This window comes from Xyrauchen texanus, chromosome 42, assembly GCF_025860055.1.
Source record: "Xyrauchen texanus isolate HMW12.3.18 chromosome 42, RBS_HiC_50CHRs, whole genome shotgun sequence".
NCBI lineage: Eukaryota > Metazoa > Chordata > Actinopteri > Cypriniformes > Catostomidae > Xyrauchen > Xyrauchen texanus.
The window spans coordinates 2,523,598-2,545,756 of record NC_068317.1 but is presented as its reverse complement, the minus strand read 5'-3'; the positions used below and the strand labels follow the sequence as shown (position 1 = coordinate 2,545,756).

General features: G+C 36.1%; 1 protein-coding gene across 1 annotated transcript; it reads right to left on the bottom strand.

Annotated features, from left to right (window-relative positions):
• Positions 1-135: 135 nt before the first annotated feature.
• LOC127634915 (thioredoxin domain-containing protein 5-like) lies at positions 136-18,612 on the bottom strand. Its single transcript, XM_052114665.1, has 10 exons — positions 18,347-18,612; positions 14,979-15,131; positions 14,721-14,826; positions 14,527-14,623; positions 11,080-11,195; positions 10,859-10,945; positions 8,683-8,832; positions 5,616-5,698; positions 5,257-5,386; positions 136-2,601 (listed from the first exon to the last, which is right to left on the bottom strand). The coding sequence occupies exons 1-10, from the start codon at positions 18,517-18,519 to the stop codon at positions 2,464-2,466; spliced, it is 1,233 nt and encodes a 410-aa protein (XP_051970625.1). The 5' UTR covers positions 18,520-18,612; the 3' UTR covers positions 136-2,463.
• Between the last annotated feature and the right edge of the window lie 3,547 nt (positions 18,613-22,159).

Genomic DNA, 22,159 nt, shown 5'->3' with positions numbered 1-22,159 from the left:
TATTAGATGAGAAAATGATGATAGTAAATAACTATACATAAAAATTATGAATTAAATCCAATTTATGAGATAAAAAAAAATCCCAAGTATTATCATTAATTTAAGAGAATTTAGATTTTTAATCTCATTAGTAGGACTTAATATCTCACAATTTTTACTTATCTCACAATTATGACTTTTATCACAAAATGATAACCCTGATTCTGATTCTCGGACTTTGAGTCATAATTTATCAAAGCATTTTTTGTTTTTTCACATGCCGGAAACGGGCCTCCATAGTCATGCTGTCACGATGATAAGAGCACGTAATGTGCACGTGAATCAACTATCAATTTTGGAGTGTCTAATTTATCATTTTTGTGCAAGAAGTCCATGTGCAACTTTTCACATGACATGCCTCACAGAAAGTCAATCTTAAAGTATGTTTAGGAGAGGTTGAGGAGTGAAGCTGCTAGCTACAATAAATGTAAAATAGTATTTACCTGTTTTTTCTTCTTTTTGTATTTTGTTTTAAGAATCATAAAATTCCATTTACAAATGTATGTTCTTTCAAGATGGTGGACAATTGACATCTTCAATTTTCTTATAACTTGACAAGAGCATGCAATAAGAAACATCGTCACTTCCATTTTCAAAACATTGTCCATTCTTTCATTGTCCTCAAAATGACTAAATGAATTAAAACTGTTAATGAACCAGAATCGTTTACTTACAATTCCCATTCCTAATTCTATCCCATGCCTCGGGTAAACTGCTGTTTACATGTCTCAGTCATGTTTAGACATCTGTGTGTAAATACTTGTACATTTTACAGCTTATTTATTGCACTTTTTATGAACCATATACCACAAAGACAAAGAATAACAGAAACATTTAAACATCTATTTTTGGAAAAAAAGTAATTTTATTATGAAATTTTTGTACAAACCCCCCCGGGCAGTGTGTGTACCCCTCTCATAGAGACAGAAATACATTTTCTTTTTTCACTGGGGTCGGCTTGCCTCTCATAAAGATTGCAGTGAATATGTGTGGTTTGTCTGATTGCTTTTCCCTTCCTTCACTTTCAGATCCAGTAAAAGAGAAAAATAAACATCTCAGTGTGTGAACATTTGAAAGGAAAAATGCAAATGACATTTTGTTCAAATCAATAAAACCATATGTGAGCACTATCAGTGTTTCTTTAGCTAGGATTACCAGGCGCCGCTAGTGTCTGAATTTCACCATCAGAAAATGTTTTAGTCGGGTCAGAAGTAGTATTAAAATCATTGACTGCATGTGAAAGCTGTGAACACAACATAAAGACAAAAATGAGAAAATAATGAGATTGTGGACTCATTTAAACAACATAAAAAGGCAATTCTAAGCCAAAACAAATTATAATAATTACATTATAAATGTATCACAGGCCAAATAAAGCCATATCAGCGGTTTTAAGAAACAGATTCTACGGTATCATAACTTTTTATCTGTCACAAGCTCACTATAACTGAAGATGTGTTAGGTAAACCATATTTCTGTACCGTATATTTGAAATTTTCCATATTGCTGGGGGTGAAAAATAAAAAAAATGTGAAATGCTGTGGCTATCCCATTCAAATACCTTTAAAAGAACTTAAGGCTTTTGAAGAGTAAACCTCTCTGAAATGTTAAGCAAATGGCCTACCTGCTGGAAAAAAACAGCTTAAACCAGACTAAAGTGCTTTGGTGGTCTCAGCTGGCCACCAAGCTGGTTAGACTGGCCTGGTTAAGAGACCACTTAAACCAGATAAAACCCATCATAGCCAGTTTGGGAGATAACCAACCCAGCAAACAATTTTAGTCTGGCTTATGCCACTTTTGCCCCTTTGAACCAAGCTAATGAAAGGTACAACAAATACAAAACCATCTTTACAACAAACACGTTCAAAGTTTCATCAACAAGAGCACATATAGATAAAAAGTGCGGTTTGAAATTGTGTTTTGTACAGTATTTTACATTATAATGAAAAAAAAAAACAAAAGACTGCAGGTACATGATGTTGTTCTCTTTAAATAGTACATGGTCTCCCTGAGGTCACATGTTCTTAGTAGATATTAAGAACAAAGTAAGCTGAAATTCCTCATATAATTTACATGTACAAAATTTGCATCATAACCGATTGAATAATATGAAAGTTTGTGACATTTTCTTTAAACCAAACTCAAACTCATTGTTTCTTCAAAAGGAGGAAAAATTAATCTAAAGTACAAATACTAGTAATGTGGTTGTCCGTTACTAATGATTATGAACTGGTCCATGATCTGACAAGTTGCGCTGATTTACATTAGTTTTTCATTATGTGATATGCAGAATGGATTGTTTTCACCTGAGCAGATATGAGACAAATGAAAAACAAAAAATAAACAATAGCAGTCCGTTTGACAGTATGCTATATGGAGACAGATGTGTGTAGGTTTGTGGTGAGATGGAGAATGGGGGCGGAGCTACAGCTCATCTTTGGCCTGCTCATCTCTGGCCTGCTTCATCACAAAACTGTGCAGGCTCTCTAAGTCCCGCCCACCATTATGCTCCTCCCCCTGCTGCCCCGCCCGGAACATCAGGAGTGTTGGATATCCACGCACCTACAAAAAGACAATGAAATATTTATATAAAAAATATATAAAAAAAATTGTATAAAAAATACAAATTAATCAATAAATGATATATCAAAAGTGCATATTTGTCTACCATCGAAACAATGCAAGCTTAAAGTACATGTAACTTTGTGTTTTTACGGACAGCGTTAGCAGGGGGCAGTGAGCGCGCCTCAAACCTTGCAAGCCACGCAGCCAAATAAAGGTTGGGTCTCGTTTTGAAGGCTGCAGAGGTCGTATTTGTCGTCCGCATACGTCATCGAGGCTGTCTAGTTTCAGAAAAGCGAGTAGGACACTTGGAATGCCGCTTTCTAATGTGACCTTCTTTCACAGGAATTTGGAGGATGCAAGAGGTGTATCCTTCGTGGGCACTCACAACCCACAATTCTTTGCTTCAACGGAAATGTCTAAAAAAATATGATGTTCAAACGCAAGGAATGTTAATTCCCAAGTTGAAGTACCTCAGCAGATGGGTGCAGAGTATATAATATGTATAATTATATATGTAATTCAAATATAGAATTAGACTAAAAGTACACCGGTAAAATCTATTGTCTTTTCTCTTTACATTAGTATATTTCTCCTAAAATTTTACCTCATACATTCCCTTCTAAAGCGACTTTGTTTCCTTCTCACTCAACGCGCTCGTGCTTGTTAAAGAATGGTCTGATGTAATAGCAACCATGTTACATTATGCTTCCATTTATCCTACGAAGGATGTCTCGTTTAAGTGAGGCTTGTTTAAAGGAGGACGCTCAGTGTACTGCTGCCTTCAAAGGACATGTCCTACCTAGCAAGCAGCCTTCCAAACGAGACACAGCCAAAGACAACCGCTTGCACAGGATGCGCACAAGACAGCTGGATGAAGCACAAAACAATGCAGTGATCTCCAGATGCGATTTTCAAAAGTTTCAATTATGTTCAACTTGACACAGCATCGTAAAACATGGCATTTATGACACTGAAAACCAGCGACATGCTCCAAAAGTGTCCATCTGACTTGTATGGACATAGTAGGGGTTGGGAATTTAAAAAAATATATAAATTCCTTGATGAAAAGTAGATTAATTTAATTTAAAACATTACCCGTTAGGCTTAATATGCTAATACAGTGATGGACAGATATAGGAAGCTATATTTGTGCAGAGATCCACACAAACAGGTTCTCTCTCAGAGAAGTTTAGTCTCTTACTTCTTTATGTTCAGTCATTTAATGTACCGCTGTTACAATTCAAGCGAAGATGACAATATTGAAATTTATTACATAAACTTAATAACAAAATCGGAAGATATGTCATCAATATCTGTAAAATAATTACATTAGGCAACTTTGCCTAAAGGTAAAGTGTTGCAAAAATGAGTACACCCTTAAATAAATTCAAATTGTGTACAATATTTTAGTACTTAGATGTCCTCCATAACTTTTAAATACAGCTTTGACTCTTGATGACATCAAGTGTTCAAGTTTATGACATATTGTCATGAATATCCTGTTCCACTCCTGGAAGATGACCTCCTTGAGTACTCTGATTAATGGGGAGTGATGCTGGACTTGCACCCCACAGGTGCTCAAATAGGGTTGAGGTTGGATGACAAACCATCTTGTTTATCCATAGGAATTCAGCAATGGCTTTGAAATTATGTTTAGGGTCACTGACATGGTAAAAAAGTGCCCGACAGCCCAGGGTGGGGAGAGAGGGTTGCTTCTTCTCTTAAGATTTTGCTGAACATCTGTGAATTCATGTCATTGATGAAGTGCAAATCCCCCACACCTTCAGCACTCATAAATCCCCATACAAGAACTTTACCACCACTGTACATCTCTGAGTACCATGCACTTCCCACAGATACAGTACTTTGGGCTCATGAGACCAGCTTATAGATCCTCAGAGGTCTGCACTTTTATCAGTATGGGCCTTGGCAAAGGCTAAACAAGCTTTTTTTATGCTTTGGCTTCAACAGTGCCTTCTTGTGTGGATGACAACCATGTATTCCACTTCTTTGCAGAGTGTGTCAGAGAGAAAGAGCTGAATTTTTTTGGATTTAGAGGGGGTGTACTCATTTATGCTGGGTACTGTATATTCTATCACATTATATTATGCAATAATAAAATAAATTCTTCAATATTAATCGTTATATAATACTTTCTGATTAAACCCACAAGATCTTATTTTAAATCAAGAAAGACCTTTTCTTCATTTTTTCAACTCCTTAGAAATAGAGTAACATTAACACTTAGTGAATGTTGAATCAAAGAGCCGTCTGCATTCACTGAAATCCTCATATATAATGATATGCACTCAGTCTAAGCTGCAGTTCCAACAGTTCTGCACTTTTGAATACGGACAGGGACAGCCCTATGACTCAAAGGGCTCCAGTTACATTTAAACGGTATTTTAATCGATTGACAGCCCTAATTTACATGCGTTTCCATGTCTCAGATTGTAGTAGCTTACTACGTAGCCAGTAAGACAGCTCATTATGTTTCGTAAAGAATGTCCATATTTCAGAAAATTACTGAATTACAATTCTAATAAGTTATGTTGACCCCAATCCCTCAAACATCTACAATCCCCAATACAGAGTTCCTCCCACAGTTGCCCATCAGCACACAGCCCGAGAGAAGGTCAGTGTCAGACTCACAGAGAATCTGTTGCAGAGCGTCCTCTCCACAGTGCAGTCCACTTTAGCGATTTTCACGTCAGTCAGACCTGGAAACTCTTTCTTGGACAGATCATCCCATGTAGGTGCCAGATTCTTACAGTGACCGCACCTTTCACAAACACACAAACATCATGTGAGTCACACAATGGCACAGGAACAGCTCAGCCAATCAGGGACTGTCAGCTCTTTTGATTAGACACTGAGGAAGCACCTAAAATGATCAGAGGAACACATAGTGGAGTAAACTCTTGTATCTGTGAGGCCAACAAAATTACTGCTAATACATCATCGATATTTGATCCAGCAGAAATGTAAAAACAGACCATCCCAACACTTACCAGGGGGCATAAAACTTGATGAAGCTGAAACCGTTGGCTACAGTCTCATCAAAGCTGGTCTCGGTCAGCACCAGAACATTGGACTGAGAGGAACAAGAAAAATGTTGTTTTAGAGGCAATAAAGTTCCTACACATTAAACACTAGAAAAATGTGTTCCACGTTAACTACTCCGTGATAATTAGTCAATTGTGTAGTGAAATCCAGGTGTTGCACAGCAGGACGGCTCACAGAATCAACCCTTGAGAATTCTCACAGGCGATCTTATCCCGCTAAACTTTAAATACATCTCATTTGCCTTAGATTAGTTTCCTTAATTTAAACGCAAAATCTGAACATTGTTTAAGAGTAAGGTCATCATCAGTAAATCGTTTAACTATTAAACTGTTCTAATCTGTGTTTCTAAAAAAAAAAAAAAAAAAAGAACTATTAAGGGAGTTACTGTATATTGAGCGTTGTATTTTTTACATTATACCCAAGACCGCACCTTACTGGAGGTAAAATCACTGTTACTAACAGTTTCGAGAGGCTTATTGCTTTAGTAAACACCATCTTCACATTTGAAATGGGTAACAGTGCTTTGATGCGCTCGCACACAGGTTGCGGGTTTGCTGTTGAGACGTATACAGATCTTAACTGCGACATCTTTCAATAACAGTCTCTTTTCAAAGCCTGAATTACATTGGGAGATTTTGTAAAACAATTCGAGCTGACATGTGAAGCTCAAACTGTAAAATATCAGACTGAAATTATCCTTCAGCTGTTCGTTTCTAACATTGTGATTACAGCCAGAAACAGCACAAGGTGTGACACACTTTACCCCGTTTAACTCATATTTTTGCAATATTAGTCACCATGATCTGGCAGTCCATGTTTCTGCAAAGGATATTATAGTTTTCAATTAATTGAGTTTTCTACTTTATTTTCAATTACTCCTTGCAATTTAGTATTAGCTAATATTCACTCAGTGACTTAGTTTTAGTTTAGTTTTATTATTGTTTTTTAGTTTCATCTTCTAGCTGCATCCAAGTTTTTATTTCAGTTTTAGTATTTTAGAGCTAGCAAAGCTGATATTCAAATCATGTTTAAGGACAATCAATTCCTCATGATGGCAATTATTACCACAATCTAGATTAATGAAGGTGGGTTATAAGGGTATAAAATTGTAAATAATAATAATATTCTGTGTATAAAAAACTAAAACATTAATGCTCATTTTTATTTCAGATAGCTAAAGATTCATGAAAATATATTTTAATGTCAGTTTTTTCTTTTTCAATTTTGTTAGTTTAAATATATATATTATTTTTTTTCGTAAACACTGTTCTGAACAACAAAAAGACATGATTGACGAGTAAATGTGGATGGTCATGTGTGAAAGTTTTGAGGATCTGATGAAACACTTACACCACATTTTCATTTGAAATCTTGTTTTCAGTTTCCTAACGTCATCAATCTTCAAAGCCTATGGTCCAGGAATGCATTTTCGAAACTCTCCATTTTTGGTGAAAATGCATTGATTGTGCATTATTTAAGCCTTTCCTCCACACTAGAATGCCGTTTTTCTTCACCAAAAACAGTTTTGAAAATGCTCTCCAATACCACATACTTTGGACAACGATGAGGTTAGAAAACTGTAAATGGCATTTTCAAACAAAAACGTAATAGCGTGGATGTGGGCTTAGTTTTAAATGTGACCTATTATGTAAAATTCACTTTGACGTTTTTGTTTGAACATAAATGTTTTTTGGCAGTGTGTGTACACAACCACCCTATAATGATTGCTTATGATGTCTCGTTATCCAAAGCAGAAATGTCAAAACTCCGCCCTATTCTGAATACAGGGTGGGGAGCACCAGCTCATTTGCATTTAAAGACACACACACAAAAACAGCTCCTTTATATTCCCACCAAAAATTTGCATTTTTAACATGGTATAATAAATGATCTGTTGGGTATTTTGAGCTAGAACTTCACAGACACATTCTGGGGACACCAAAGATTTAAATTACATCTTGTGAAAAGGGGCATAATAGGTGCTCTTTAATAATATGCCCTTTTTTTGGATTGGGAGAAAGTCCTTTGAGTTCTGAAAGTCAGTTTATTTTCATAGTACAAAGAACTCAAAGATCAAGGAAAATGAAATTCTTCATGACCCCGGGAAACTTTTAGCTGTCAAACAATTCCAGAGTGGCAGACTTCCCTTTGTATAAGACAAGCTAAAAGACAAGAAAGTAATTAACAAAATAAAATAAATCTCTTTAAGCTCCCTAGCCACCGATCCCATTCCAACCCACCAACCCGCATACACATGTGCATCAGCAGGAGGAAATAGCTGCTCTGCCCATAATTGCAACCTCGGTTTGGAGATAAAGATTCTGCTGCTTGTCGTTCAAACTAGAGGTCTGCGCGGTTCTGTTTTTTCCATCCCGTTCCCGCATGTTTCTATCCCACACCCTAATGCTCCCGCTGAATTTTAGTCCACTTTCATCCGCTCTCTGCCCGCAGTGATTCTGCAATTGCTCACGTTCCGCATCCCCACATTTGTTTTCCACATCAAGCAAAAGCCATACAAATAGACAAATAAACTTGCCTGATGGTGATTTCTTAACACGTAAATTGACAATATTCTGAGTTTCACACCCTTTGATGTCACAGCGTGTCCACACTTTGCTCTGCCATTTTTCTAAAGGCTCTTTGACTTGCATAACCTGCTCTAATTTGATGCACGTGCTATATGCAAATTTTTACCTCGTATTTGCTGTATATTTTATATCAAAAATAATTTATTTATTTTTTTTGCATTAATGTATAATAATAAAAAAAAAGATATCCACATCTGATTTTTTGGCCAATTCTCTGACCACCCATTCCTTTCAAAACTCATGGAAGTACTGTCTTCTCCAACTTTCAAATCATAAATCTAATCCTGCTTCGCAAGAAATCTAATTGGGCCCTCTAGTTCAAACATGTGCTCATGCACCAACTAATCCATTCCTTATATTGTGCCAGACAGAGAAACACTAACTAAACCTGTATTGTGCACAAACTATTGTTTGTCAGACAGACCTCTTGTTTGTCGGGCTCAACACTGGGTGGGATGTTATTATCGTGGTCCTCCTCTGCTGCTGGTTCATCTTTAGATGCTGAAGCTTTCACAATATTATCCACAAACTCTTTAAATGAGTCCAGATCCCGCTTGCCTCTGTACTGATCCACCTGGAAAACAGAATATTGTGCACAGATTGTTGTTACGGTTAGAGGTGTATATATGTCTTTTAACAATTATTTGATTCAGATTATTGACTAAATATGATGCATTGTGAAATCTGAAATTGTCATGTTTCAGTTTTACTAAGAGATATATAATCGGTTTGTCTAATATCTTTTCCAGATATTTACACTTTTTCATCAGTTCATCTAAAAGTAGCACCCAACACCACCATTGCACCTAAACCTGACGTGATGCGATAAGATTCCAGCGACACACAATCTGTCTGTCCAGACCAGGTGCGATGCGACACCGCTATATAACAACATAGGATATATGAGGATAACTGACAATAAAATGTAGAAAACAGAACATTCTCAGATGAAACAGTCTGTTTATTGAACACAATTCATTTTCTCACTGAAGTGCCGTATGGGCTTTTTCTTTCTACAGCAAATCCCAAGGGCAAAAATACACAATCACACACATCCACAGGGCAGTTACATTATGAATCGCATCATAATTTAGTCTTGTATGATTGTTTTTGTTCACGCGGTACTCCTGTTGTTATTTTGCCGATCTCCACATGACAGGGCAGAGGAGAGAAAGTTAGAGTGAGCCGGTTTGTCTCCCCAATACCGTTGAATGGGGAGTGTGCATGTATGTGTGTGTGAGACAGAGCTCCGGCTGAAGAGAGCGAGACCTCTAGTTCAACATACGGTAGGTGTGTGACACCCTCGGTCAAAATCGGCTACTGTGATTCCGACTTTAATATACTATAATAAGAATACATTTTAGAGCCATGTGTTGACCGCTGGCTGGTGTGACGTAGCAGAAATAGAAACCACTCCAAAAATAGAAAGCCCTGTCGCATGTCATGGCAGGTTAGGACAAAAATCTGTTTATCATGGAAAATATACCTTTTATTGCATGTCGCCGTGTCGCGTCTGGTTAGGTCATGGTGTTACGCCAAAGTATTTTTACGGAGCCCCTTAGGAGACGCGGGGGAATTTATTTTCTGAAATATTTTTATATATCCCAACAGTATCCCCAGTTCAGCTATGGTATTTGCAATAAAACTATAGTAACAAAAACATTTGCCATGGTTATATTACAGTAGCCATATTTTAACCATGATCTGTAGTAAAATTATAGTAATGCAAGAAAACCAAAAATGTGGTAATCATTGTGTAAAAACATGGTCACTACAGTCATGGTTAATCTATTTTTACTGTAGTGAAACCATGGTTCATTTTCGTAAGGGAATTTTTACGTTTTAAAAAAACATGGTACTTGTACCACAAATGAACCATGGTGTTACTATAGCAAAACTGAAGTTACCATGTTTTGGGCAGATTATGTTAACTTTATTTATGTTTCTCTGTATTACTATAGTTTTACTACAAAATCATGTTTAAAATATGGTTACTGTAGTAAACTCATGGGAATGTAGATCTTTTTGTAAGGGACCACAAAACTTATTTCAGAAACTAAATTTCCTCTTCTAAGGGGCTCTGCAGTGTTTACAGATAAAGTATCATAGAATTTGAATGTGTTGTTTGTATAAAATATTAGAATTTGTATTATTAGATACAATATAGGTTTTGTAAAGCAGGCCATTCACATTAAGAGATTAGTGATGAATGGTATAGTTATTGTGTCAAAATGCTGACAACAAAACACTAATAAAAATTAAGTTAAATGCATATTGGTTATTGGACACTGAAACATCAAAATATCTGGGATCAGCTGTAAGTAAAAGTTTGAAATCTGGTGTGATAAATTTTTTTTGCTTATTTGAGAAATATATGCATAATACAATTCGTTTATTTTTTATATAATCCTAATTGCCTATTAAAAGGTAAATTGAGCAATTTTTGCACTATTTTCAAATGGGAAATTATGTTGTATTGAGTTATTGTCTTTTCATCATGATCCCACAATTCTACAACTATAAACATGAAAATTTGCCTAGAAGAAATGTAAGAAATGATGACAGATACTATTAAGGAAATCAGGTAAAGATGCTCTTACCTTCTCTCCATCAGTGAAGAACAGTAGTGTAGGGTAACCGCGCACCTGATTGTCTGAACACACCTCATAATGCTGCGTACAATCCACCTTAAACAATCAACAATCACAAAACAGAAATCCATTTATATACAACACAGAAAATGATCAAATGTAGCAAATCAACCATAACATCAGATAAAAGATTCAACTATCAATTATTGCAATGAGGCTCTCTTTCTCACCTTGCTGATCTTGATGGTGTCTGAGTGTTCAAAGCTGGTGGCGAGCTGCTCCCATGTAGAAGCCATGGCTTTGCAGTGACCACACCACGGCGCATAGAACTTCACAAAATGAGAACCTGCAGAGGACAACTACTGTTAAAACCACAGTTAGGTGACCCATGAGGGACAGCACATCCAGCGTAGCATCATAAACTATGTCAAATGTGTACTTGAAATGCATTTAGTTGCATTGACCAGACTCTATGTGTGAAGAGGAAAACAATGGTAATAATTCAACAAATCTGCATTTAACCTTTAAACTCTGGTGCTTTTTTGGGCTGCCCCCTGCAATTTTTCACATCCGAATTGAAAAGCACAACATTTAGACATACTGTGGACTAATTGATATTAGACTAAAGTCAAATTTTTCAGAACTAAGTCTCCAATTATATTGTATATATTTACAATCTTATGATGAACAGAAAGTTTAACTTTTTTTTTGTCCCAATTTTGTAGCCATGTAATTCTGGTTCTGTTTACTCTTATGTTCCGGCAAAGTGTTACTTCGTACTGCTACTTCTTTGCACATACAAGGACCATTTTTTTTCCCTCCATCACATTCAATCATTATTTTTAGATCTGAAATATAGGTAGTGTCTCTCTAACACATCTCACCCTTCACAGATTTGCTTGTTCATAGACATTAAATCTAATTTTCAGTTCATGTACCACCCCCATTGTTTCATTGAAAATCTCGGCCTCTGAGTGGACTAGAAGCTCAATCTAATGTCATTGGAAAGCTGAGATGTGACATATTATCATCAGTGGTTGAAAACATATTTATCCAATGATTTGTTTAGCATGCGTTTTCTGCTGGACTGCATATTTTGTTTTGGACATTTCAAATATAACATTGGCTTATTCACAGAAGCATGCTCACAGAAAAGTAAAAAATGGCTCATTTTGTAGAAAGCTGCAGAAGGTAAGAGCAGGTATAATGCTTGTGGCTACTTGGGGCTTACAGCAGCAGTGACTGCTGCATAAAAGAGACGTTTGTATTTGATATCTCGCAGAAATCATATTTCGCTTTGTGTTTGTTTTTTGAAAATATTTTAAACTGTGGTATTAAGGGCAACACAATAATCTGCATAGTTGCATTCCTGAGGAAGAGAGCTTTCAATTGATATATGATTTGTCAATTCAAGTGATAAGCAAAAGACTTTTATATTCAAAGTCAGGATCGAAGCCTGAGTGGACAGAAATTTGATGAGCTGCATCATGGTACCAATTAAGCCTTATTGGATTGATTTTAATTTGACAAACTGAAACCAATCCTCAAACCCTGAGTTTGTTCTGCGACCTTCATGGTACAGGTGAGTAATACCCAGACAGGGTACAGACACGATGAACAGATAACTCACAACAGTCTTATGATACTTACAGGAAATAATGAAGACACAAGTATGTTTGACATAGTAGAAAGGTCTGGAGTCGAGATACTATTGACGAGAACAAAGCGTGTGTGTGAAAGTGGGGTATATATATGCAGTCCTTGATTAGCCACTAATGATATGCAATGATATGGTAATCAGAACTCAGAGGAGAGTGAGTGCTGTGAGGAAGAGAGAAGAGAGAGAGAGAGAGAGAGAGACTGGTGGATCCGTGACAAAAGGTGCACAATTGAGATATATTACTATTATAATATATTATTAATATTACCATTTGTTTACAAATGATACATTATCACATATTTACCAAGGGTGCTTTTGGCGACCACTGTATAAGATGCATTTGAAAATAGGTTAGGCTATTAAAAAGCTCTTCCATTTTTACAGGGGCTCACACACAGGACAATCCTCACAATACTCTTTGTGCAAGTTCAGTTGTTCAACCTCCATTGTGCGTTCGCTTCATTGCAGATCAAAGTTATATTAATACATTTATTCTGTTGATGGCTTATTTATCTCAAATATATACTGTATACTGTACTGTTTAAAAATAAAAGCACTTCCACTGGGATTAGTGCTTTCATCTCTCGACACACACTTTAGATAAAATTTATATTAAGATCATATTTCTCGTCATATTTCCATCAACAATGTTTGAACTAAAATAGCTAAAATTATCCTCATAATCCCATTTTTGTAAACTGAATCAAACAACTCAACTATGTTGTGTGTAATTTAGCTGATGAGATTAACTTACAGATGTGCGGCAGCAAACAAAATCAAATCATCTGACAATTGAAAAGCTTCCAGCAAATGTAAGACTGTACCATTTCTTTATCGTCCAGCTGTTAAGTGATATTTAGTCATTTTGAATATTGAAGTTCAACAATACTAACAGAATCTGACATCTGGAATAGTTTTAGTGCTTGATGTGTCCGTGTTGCAGACATAAGATGCAAAAACAGACAGAAATGTAAAACCAGTACAAATAATTGTGTTGCCTATTTATTTTTTGGGGGGTATTTTGTGATATTTTACAAAAGTTTTTACATTTACATTTTTATTTCGTATTTATGATTATTTATTTTACTTTTTAAAGATTTATACGCAATAAACGCATAACTTGCACACACGCCCTCCCCTGCCCTTCAACCACTGTATAACAGCGTTCACCGGCGGTGACTGGCCCTTAACCAACACGGTGGTAACAAATTGCCATCAGAACTGCCCTACAGAAGAGTTTATTTACAAAGGCAGTGCGGTTGACCAGACACGAGCCAATCCGGAACACTAAAAAACAAAGTATACCTTAGCCTTAAAGGAGTCATGACATGAGGAATCAAATTTCCCCTGATCTTTTGACATATAAGAGGTCACAACAGAGCATTTGTTGAAACCAGGCTGCCAAAATGACTCGTTCTCTACTTCTTCCACATTGTGATGTCACACTCTAGTAGACATTTGTATCTGACCGCCTCCACAACAACACCTAGTTTACCTTATCACATCCGTAGCCCCGCCCAGTAGCAGTGAGCAGTGAGATGGCAAGTAGAGAGCAGGACTGTGTTTCCCAAAAGCATTGCAAGCTTAAGTTGATCGTAGAGACCACTGGCGCCAATCATAACAGTGGCGTTTACTGTCAAGTCTTAAGAGAAGCAGCACCAAAACAAACTGTTTCAAACACAGAATATACAAATATTGTATCAGTATTAGCCATGTTACCATATATTCTGAGTTTGATTGGACGGCACAGCCTTTGACATCAACAACAAAAGATATGGGACGTCTTTTTTTTTAACACTCCTATTTAAAAGTTGATTAACTTGTTTACTTTCCTATCCTAACCTTCTATAATGGCTTAAATGCATTTTGTTATTTGCATTGGGTTTTTCTTTTAACTGTTGTGTGAGACCTTATCAGAACACACCTGCAACCCACCAGTTGAGAACTGCAGGATACTGGTTTGTACACAACACTTGTTTTATAGGTGTATAGAGATTGTATTGTTCTAGTACTGTACCTTTAGAGATGTGTGATTTGAAGTTAGCGGCTGTGAGTTCATACAGGCCCTGTTTGGGTTCAGGGACTTTGGGTGGCTCAGGCTCGCTCTGAGGCTCCTGAAGAAGAATGGGTGGTAACAGAGAAAGAGAATAAGGCAATATGTAAGAATAAGTCACCCAGAAAACTTATTTCGGTAAATTTTTGTGATCGCACCTCAGGCTCCTCCTGCAGGATTTTCAGCATCCAGGTCTCCAGTGACTGCAGGTCTCTTGGGCCCTGATACTTCACCGCCTCCTGCTCCGGCTTATACAGCTTCAGACTACAACACACAACCAAGTTAATAAGTTAAAAGGAAACCCCAGACACTTTACGCAACATTACAGTCCGTCAATGAGTAATCACTGTGCACTTTCGACTTTTACTTGAGAACAATCTGATTGTGCAGGAGTAAAAAGCAGTGTAAATACTTACGTGGGGTATCCGCGGATGCCTTGTTCATTGGAGCAGAAATTTGTGTCTTTGGTGCAGTCAACTTTCACAACATACGCTGGAGGAGACTCCATACTGTTGTATTTCTCGGCCAGCTCGTTCCATGTGCCCTGGAGCCTCTGACAGTGACTACACCTGCACAGGACAAACACATTGATACACTTCTTTACACTATTATTTTCACTGTAGATACATTGTACGGAAATAGAATAAAGTGGGAATTGGACAAATAAGGTTGTCCGAGGTGATAAAAATTTGAAAACTTTAAAAAATATAGTTTAAAGCACGTGCCAAGTTTGCAGAAATGTAGTTTGTGTGCCCATATTATTTTCACAAATTTAAAAAACATGTCTTGCATTTTATACCAAAGGAAAAAAAAAAATTATATATATATGTATATATATATATAGGGCTGTCGATTTAACGCGTTAATAACGTGTGATTAATTTAAAAAAAATAACGCGTTAAAAACATGAACGCATTTAATTGCAATGCTTTCCCGAGAAATGCAAGCTTGTAGTACCACCTATTTACTCCAAAGGGCAGTAAGTGAAATTTCAGCTGTGTGAGCAACACAGTTTATTACAGTGAACAAAATATTAACAACCCTTCAGCGGACACACAACATAAACGTGCGTTACGTTCTTGCATCAAAACATTTGAAGGAGTGCAAATGTGAACTAAGGGAAAGATTGAGTATTAAACCATATTTAACTTGACACAGTGACCTAATCATTTTAATTTTATGACGCAACACACCCCAGACGCGACACAAGCATGTCTGACGCAGGTTGTACGGTCTTTACCTCATACATATTTAATTACCAACGAGGTTAAAGAGGTGTACCCAGTCAATCTTTATTTAAGAAACATGTTCCCTGAAATAGATCCACTTTGCTCCTTCTGTAATGCTGTAGATGAATCTGCCCCTTTTTTCGGAATGTGTCCACGCTGTAGTATTTTGGAGAAGATTTTGTTTGTTTGTACGTACCTCTATTTTAACTAGTTTTCCTTTGCTTTATAAAGATGTTTTATTTGGTTTTCAGTGTTTTGATAACTTAAGTTAATATTTTCTGATTAATCTGTTTATTTTTCTTGGCAAGTTTTTTTTTTATACATAAGTGTAAATTTATGTCTATAAAGCCCCTATTTGCACTTTTTTGTAAAGACTTGAAATATTATTTAAATACTCTTTGTACCTCCAACAACTCCAAAGCATTGAAAACCATTGCACTATGTAATGAATATAATGTCTTGGCATTATTGTAAAATATATCTGTAGTATTGTGTACTATGTATACCCCTGGCTTGTTTCTAAAAAAAAAAAAAAAAAAATGTCTGACGCAGGTGTAAATTGACGGTTCTTAAACAAGCCCTCACAATAAATCTCCAACTGATTGACAAATTCACTTGTGAAATGGATTGCTGTGAACTGTATGACAATGATTGACTTATGATCAATAATATGGTAGTAAACAATACATTGTATTCTAAAGCTGCTTTTTAAATGGTCTTATCAATGATTAACTTTTCCTCTACAAGAAAGTAATTTATTTTAATTATCTGAATATATATATATAATATATATATATATATATATATATATATATATATATATATATATATATATATATATATATATAATTTTTAATATTTAAAGATAACTATGTATAATTATTTCATCATTATATATTGAGTTATTGTTATACGATGGGCTTTCTCAGCAAATATTTGTATATGCGATTAATCACGATTAATTAATCGGGACACCATGTAATTAATTTGATTAAAAAATGTTATCGATTGACAGCCCTAATATATATATAATGATATTTTTACATTTAAAATATGAAGTGTTGTAAACATAAGTAAAAGATATTACAATACTTTCCTTGAACCTTAAATTTATGAAGTGGTATGTAATCATTATTTTCAAAAAAGTTCTTTCAAATATATTTACATGGTAAAAAAAAAAAGAAGTCTGGCTACTTGCATGTCGGTTACACCACATGACTTTGATTTGGTGGACAAAAGCTCTTCAAATATGAATCATATTTTAAAACAACATTGTTTCACTGCTTGTTTTTTTCCAGAAAAATATAAATCTCTTTTTTCAAGAATTTCAGCTGTTAATGACATTTTTATTTGAAATATAATTTACTCAACACGGACGACTAAAGAAAGTATTTCAATGGAGACATGTTATAACTGTTTGTCCATACAATGCAAGTGAATAGTAACCAAAACTCCAAAAAGGATTTAGGCGAAAGGCAGCATAAAGGTAATCCATAAAAATCCAGTGGTTTAATTCATGTTTTCTGAATGAATCATATGATCAGTTTTGAGTTAAAACAAATCAATATATAACTCCTTTTTCATTGAACATCTTGTTATTGCAGTCTCTTAGCATAATCATGATTTCAAGCTCAATTACACTTCCTAATGCTTAACGCATGCGCAGAGTGCTATAGTAAGTGTAATAGAGCTCGAATTCATGATCGCAAAGGAGAATGCTGTTAAGATATAAGGCGAAGGTGTCATGTTTTGGTCGGTCCTCATGCAAAAACAATAGTATCCCTTCAGAAGACAACGATAAACACCACTTATGGATTACTTTTATGATGCATGCTATATTTGGACCTACAGAGTCCTGGTCACCATTCACTTGCATTGTATGGATCTACACAGATTAAATATTCTTCTAAACATCTTTTTTTGAGTTCTGCAGAAGTCAGTCAGTCATCTGGGATGGCATGAGGGTGCGTAAATGATAAGAGGATTATAATTTTTTGTTAAACCATCCCTTTAAGGCCAGGAAACCAGTTTAGGCTGGTTTTGTTTCTTTTAAGCACTTTTATTAGTGGTGCATATTATTTGAAGATGATTGTTCTAACTAAAGGAGTGCAAAAACCTGCATGATACAGTACGTGCACTTAATTACTTTTAACAATATCACGAATGCACGGCATGATCCAGAAAGGATGAAGAGGAAATGAAGGGTTTATTATGCTGCAGTTATTATGGCTGTCCATGCTCTGCCACGTACACTAAAATAGTCACATGCACCGGTGTAAAATCCATCGTCGTTATTGCAATCACGGTCTGATATTCATACATCAAACATTGCGCTTTGTGTCTTCAGAAGAGTCTGTATGATGAACTTTACATTTGATCAAGAAACGGATTATAATAGCTGAATGACTGGGCATGTCTCTATAAATCACAACTTCGTGGAGTTCAAAGTTATTTAAAACATCACAACATCTCCTGCTCTAACACACAGACCTTTATTTCAATGCATTTACGGGTTCATAGTAAATGTATAGTGAGTTAAAGCGGTTTGATTTTACCAGGGCGCGTAGAACATAACGAAGTGTGGAGTTGTGGACACGGCATCATTAAACATCTCCGCTGTGTACGTGTGTTTGGCGTGCTCATTCTCCTCTGTGTCATTGTCGCAACAAATGCCCGCAAATAACACCGAGACATAAATAAAAGTTATTACAAACGGCGTCATGTTCATCAATGAACAGGCCACGATCCAGCTCCTGTGTAAATGAACGGGAGCGGTGACTTTAAATAAGTCTGTGAGAGTGTGTTAGCGCCGATCTTTAGAACATCCAGGAATCCGCTGCAGAGATCAGCAGCACATACTTGATTCAGCGCTGTATGTAGAGATCTGTTCACTGCGCAGGCGCACTCATCAAAGCTTTAAGCAAAGCTTTACATCCGGGGCACCGGTGTAACACACCAGGGTCTGTACCGAAGGCATGAGATCACTGCAGGGAAAAAGGCATGACTCGCCCAAAAATTACAATTCTGTCAATAACTATTCACCCTCGTGTTGTTTTTAACTCATATGCTGTTTTTTCTTCTACTTCTTCTGTCAAACCCAAATGGAGAAGTTTTGAAGAATCTTCACTCTGCTCTTGTCTATTAAATGGCATTTCATACTAGCCTTTTCCATAAAATTACCTGCAAGTTTCAAACTAGAGGTCATGTATAAAATGCCTTTTTCGGAAATACTGATCAATTTTGCACTGTCTATTTCTCTAAATGAAATATTGTAACGTTGCCATAAAAGATTGTTTCTATGTGTGAACCAAATCAAAGATGTATGGGTTTGAGAACTCAAGACGTAATTGGAGAACATTCAGTTAGTCTAGTCAAAAAAATAAATAAATAAAAAATCATCAGATTGGACATATAGTGAAATTATTAAATTTAGGATGAGGATATAAAGGAAATATTGTAGTGTATGATGCTCCACAACTAAAAAATGAAGTCATAAGAAACGGAGATTGCAAACAAGTGCTCAAAGTGGAGAAAACATGTAACGCCAATCACTTTGCACTCTTTCTTTCCGTCCAAGACTGTCAAGTCAAATCAAGTACATTTTATTTGTGTAGTGCCTTTCACAACACACATCGTTTCAAAGCAGCTTTACAGAAGATCAGGCATTAAACTGTATATAATGTCAATAATGTTGACGAATCATCATTGTGTAATTAGATAAAATACAATTGTTAATCGTGTTTAAAAATAAGTAATTAAATAATAATTGTATTAATAACCCCAGTGAGCAAGCTGTAGGCGACTGTGGCAAGGAACACAAAACTCCATAAGATGTAGATTAATGGTGAAAATAACCTTGGGAGAAACCAGACTCACTGTGGGGGCCAGTTCCCCTCTGACTAACATCATGAATATAATGTAAATATTACTTATGTATAGTTAAAGTCATGGTTTAAAATTATTAAACTATGTAAGTGTTAAGGGTCAGTGTTTAAACATAGATTTTGTTTGAACTGTAAGATTAATGACCAATATCTATGAAGTCCATACTGGATTAACTGCAGAAGTTCACATAGATGCAATTGTCCTTGTTAATTGGCTGATGAAGGCTTTTGTTGATAATTGTTAGTCTGCATTCCATTTCAAGATTGTAGTCTATCAATAGACCGAGGTGATGCAGGCAGAGATCAGGGATGTGAAACGCAGTTCAAACTGGCCGGTAATTCCGGTGAGGTTCGGTGTGGTCCATCCTAAATCCAAGGTTCAGACAATGGCATATGAAGTATCCCATGTCTTATAGTTGGAGTTGGCATCAGTTCATCCTCTGAAGTCCATCATAATAGACTGAAGTGATGTTTTGCTGGCACCAGCTGCATTTATTCATCATCATTCAGCGTCATGTAGCAGTGGAGTGCAACACGAAACAGGAATGTGCTGGATCCAGATCCAGGGAAACAAATAAAATAATATAAACATAGATGCCATTAAATTTATTGCAGAGTTATGAATCATGATCAATGTTTCTGGTTCCGGCAGACTAAACAAAAGCAGCCTAATTGTGGGTCGGAGGATAAATTAGGTGTATGTCTGGCTAAATATATGAGTCTTTAGTCTAGACTTAAACCGAGGGAGTGTGTCTGCATCTCGAACAGTGTTAGGGAGACTATTCCATAGGATCTACCTCCTTTTATGGATTTTGATATTCTAGGAACTATTAACAGGCCAGAAATTTGTGATCATAATGAAAGTGATGGAATATAGTGTGGTAGAAGGTCACTTAAGTACTGTGGAGCTAGACCATTCAAAGCTTTGTACGTAGTTAACAGAATTTTAAAATTAATACAGAATTTAACAGGTAGCCTATGTAACGATGATAAAATGGGGCTAATATGATCATATTTTTGGGTTCTCGCTAACACTCTGGCTGCTGCATTTTGACATTTACATTTATGCATTTGGCAGATGCTTTTATCCAAAGTGACTTACAGAGCCCTTATTACAGGGACAATCCCCCCAGAGCAACCTGGAGTTAAGTGTCTTGCTCAAGGACACAATGGTGGTGGCTGTGGGGATCGAACCAGCAACCTTCTGATTACCAGTTCTGTGCTCTAGCCCACTACGCCACCACCACTCTCTTTTGAGGCAATTTAAGTTTATTTATTGATCTTGCTGGACATCCTCCCAGTAATGCATTACAATAATCTAGTCTTGAGGTCATGAACGCATGAATTAGTTTTTCGGCATCAGCAACATAGAGCATGTGCAGTAATTTAGCAATATTTCTTAGGTGGTAGAATGCTGTTCTACAAACATTTGTAATTAGATTTTCAAAGGACAGATTGGTATCAAATATAAAACCTATGTTCTTCGCTGTTGAAGATGATGTTACAGTACATCTATCAAGAGTCAAATTATATTGTAGGGGCTTATATTTAGAGTTTTTTGGTCCAATAATTAGTACCTCTGTTTTGTCAGAATTGAGTAGAAGGAAATTTCTGGGCATCCAATCTTTTATTTTATTGATGCACTCTGCTAATTTGGAGAATTGTCAAATCTCATCAGGTTTTGAAGAAATATAAAGTTGTGTATCGTCGGCATAGCAGTGGAAACGTATTCCACTATTCCTGATAATATCTCCCAGGGGAAACATATACAAGGAGAAAAGCAGAGGCCCTAAACTGATCCCTGTGGCACTCCATATTTTACTTTTGTTTGGTTTGACAATTCCTCATTTACCTAGACTAAATATAACCTAAACCATTCTAATGCAACTCCTCAAATGCCAACATAATTCTCTAGCCTATTCAAGAGAATGTCATGATCTATCATGTCAAATGCAGCACTAAGATCTAAAAGCACTAGAAGAGAACTGCAGCTGTGATCAGATGATAAGAGCAAGTCATTTGTAATTCTGATGAGACCTAAATCCTGACTGAAATTCTTCGTATATACTATTTTTCTGTAGAAATGAACATATTTGGGAGGATACTACCTTTTCTAGTTTTTTTTACCTAAATGGGAGATTTGAAATTGGTCTATAATTAGCCAGTTCTCCAGGATCAAATTGTGGCTTCTTAATAAGCGGTTGGATAACTGCCATTTTAAAGTTTGTTGGGACATGTCCTAAGCATAGTTAATAAAATTAAGAAGAGGTTCTGAAATTACAGGAGATACCTCTTTTAAGAGCTTAGTTGGTAAGGGATCTAACAAACATGTTGTGGCTTTTGATGTTTCGGTAAGTTTTGTAAGCTCTTCATGACCTATGACAGGGAAGGATTGAAGTTGCACATGAGGAAAATTATTAGACACTGTTTTCTGAGGTGCTATGACAGATGATTGCATAATTCCAATTTTATTTCTGATTATTT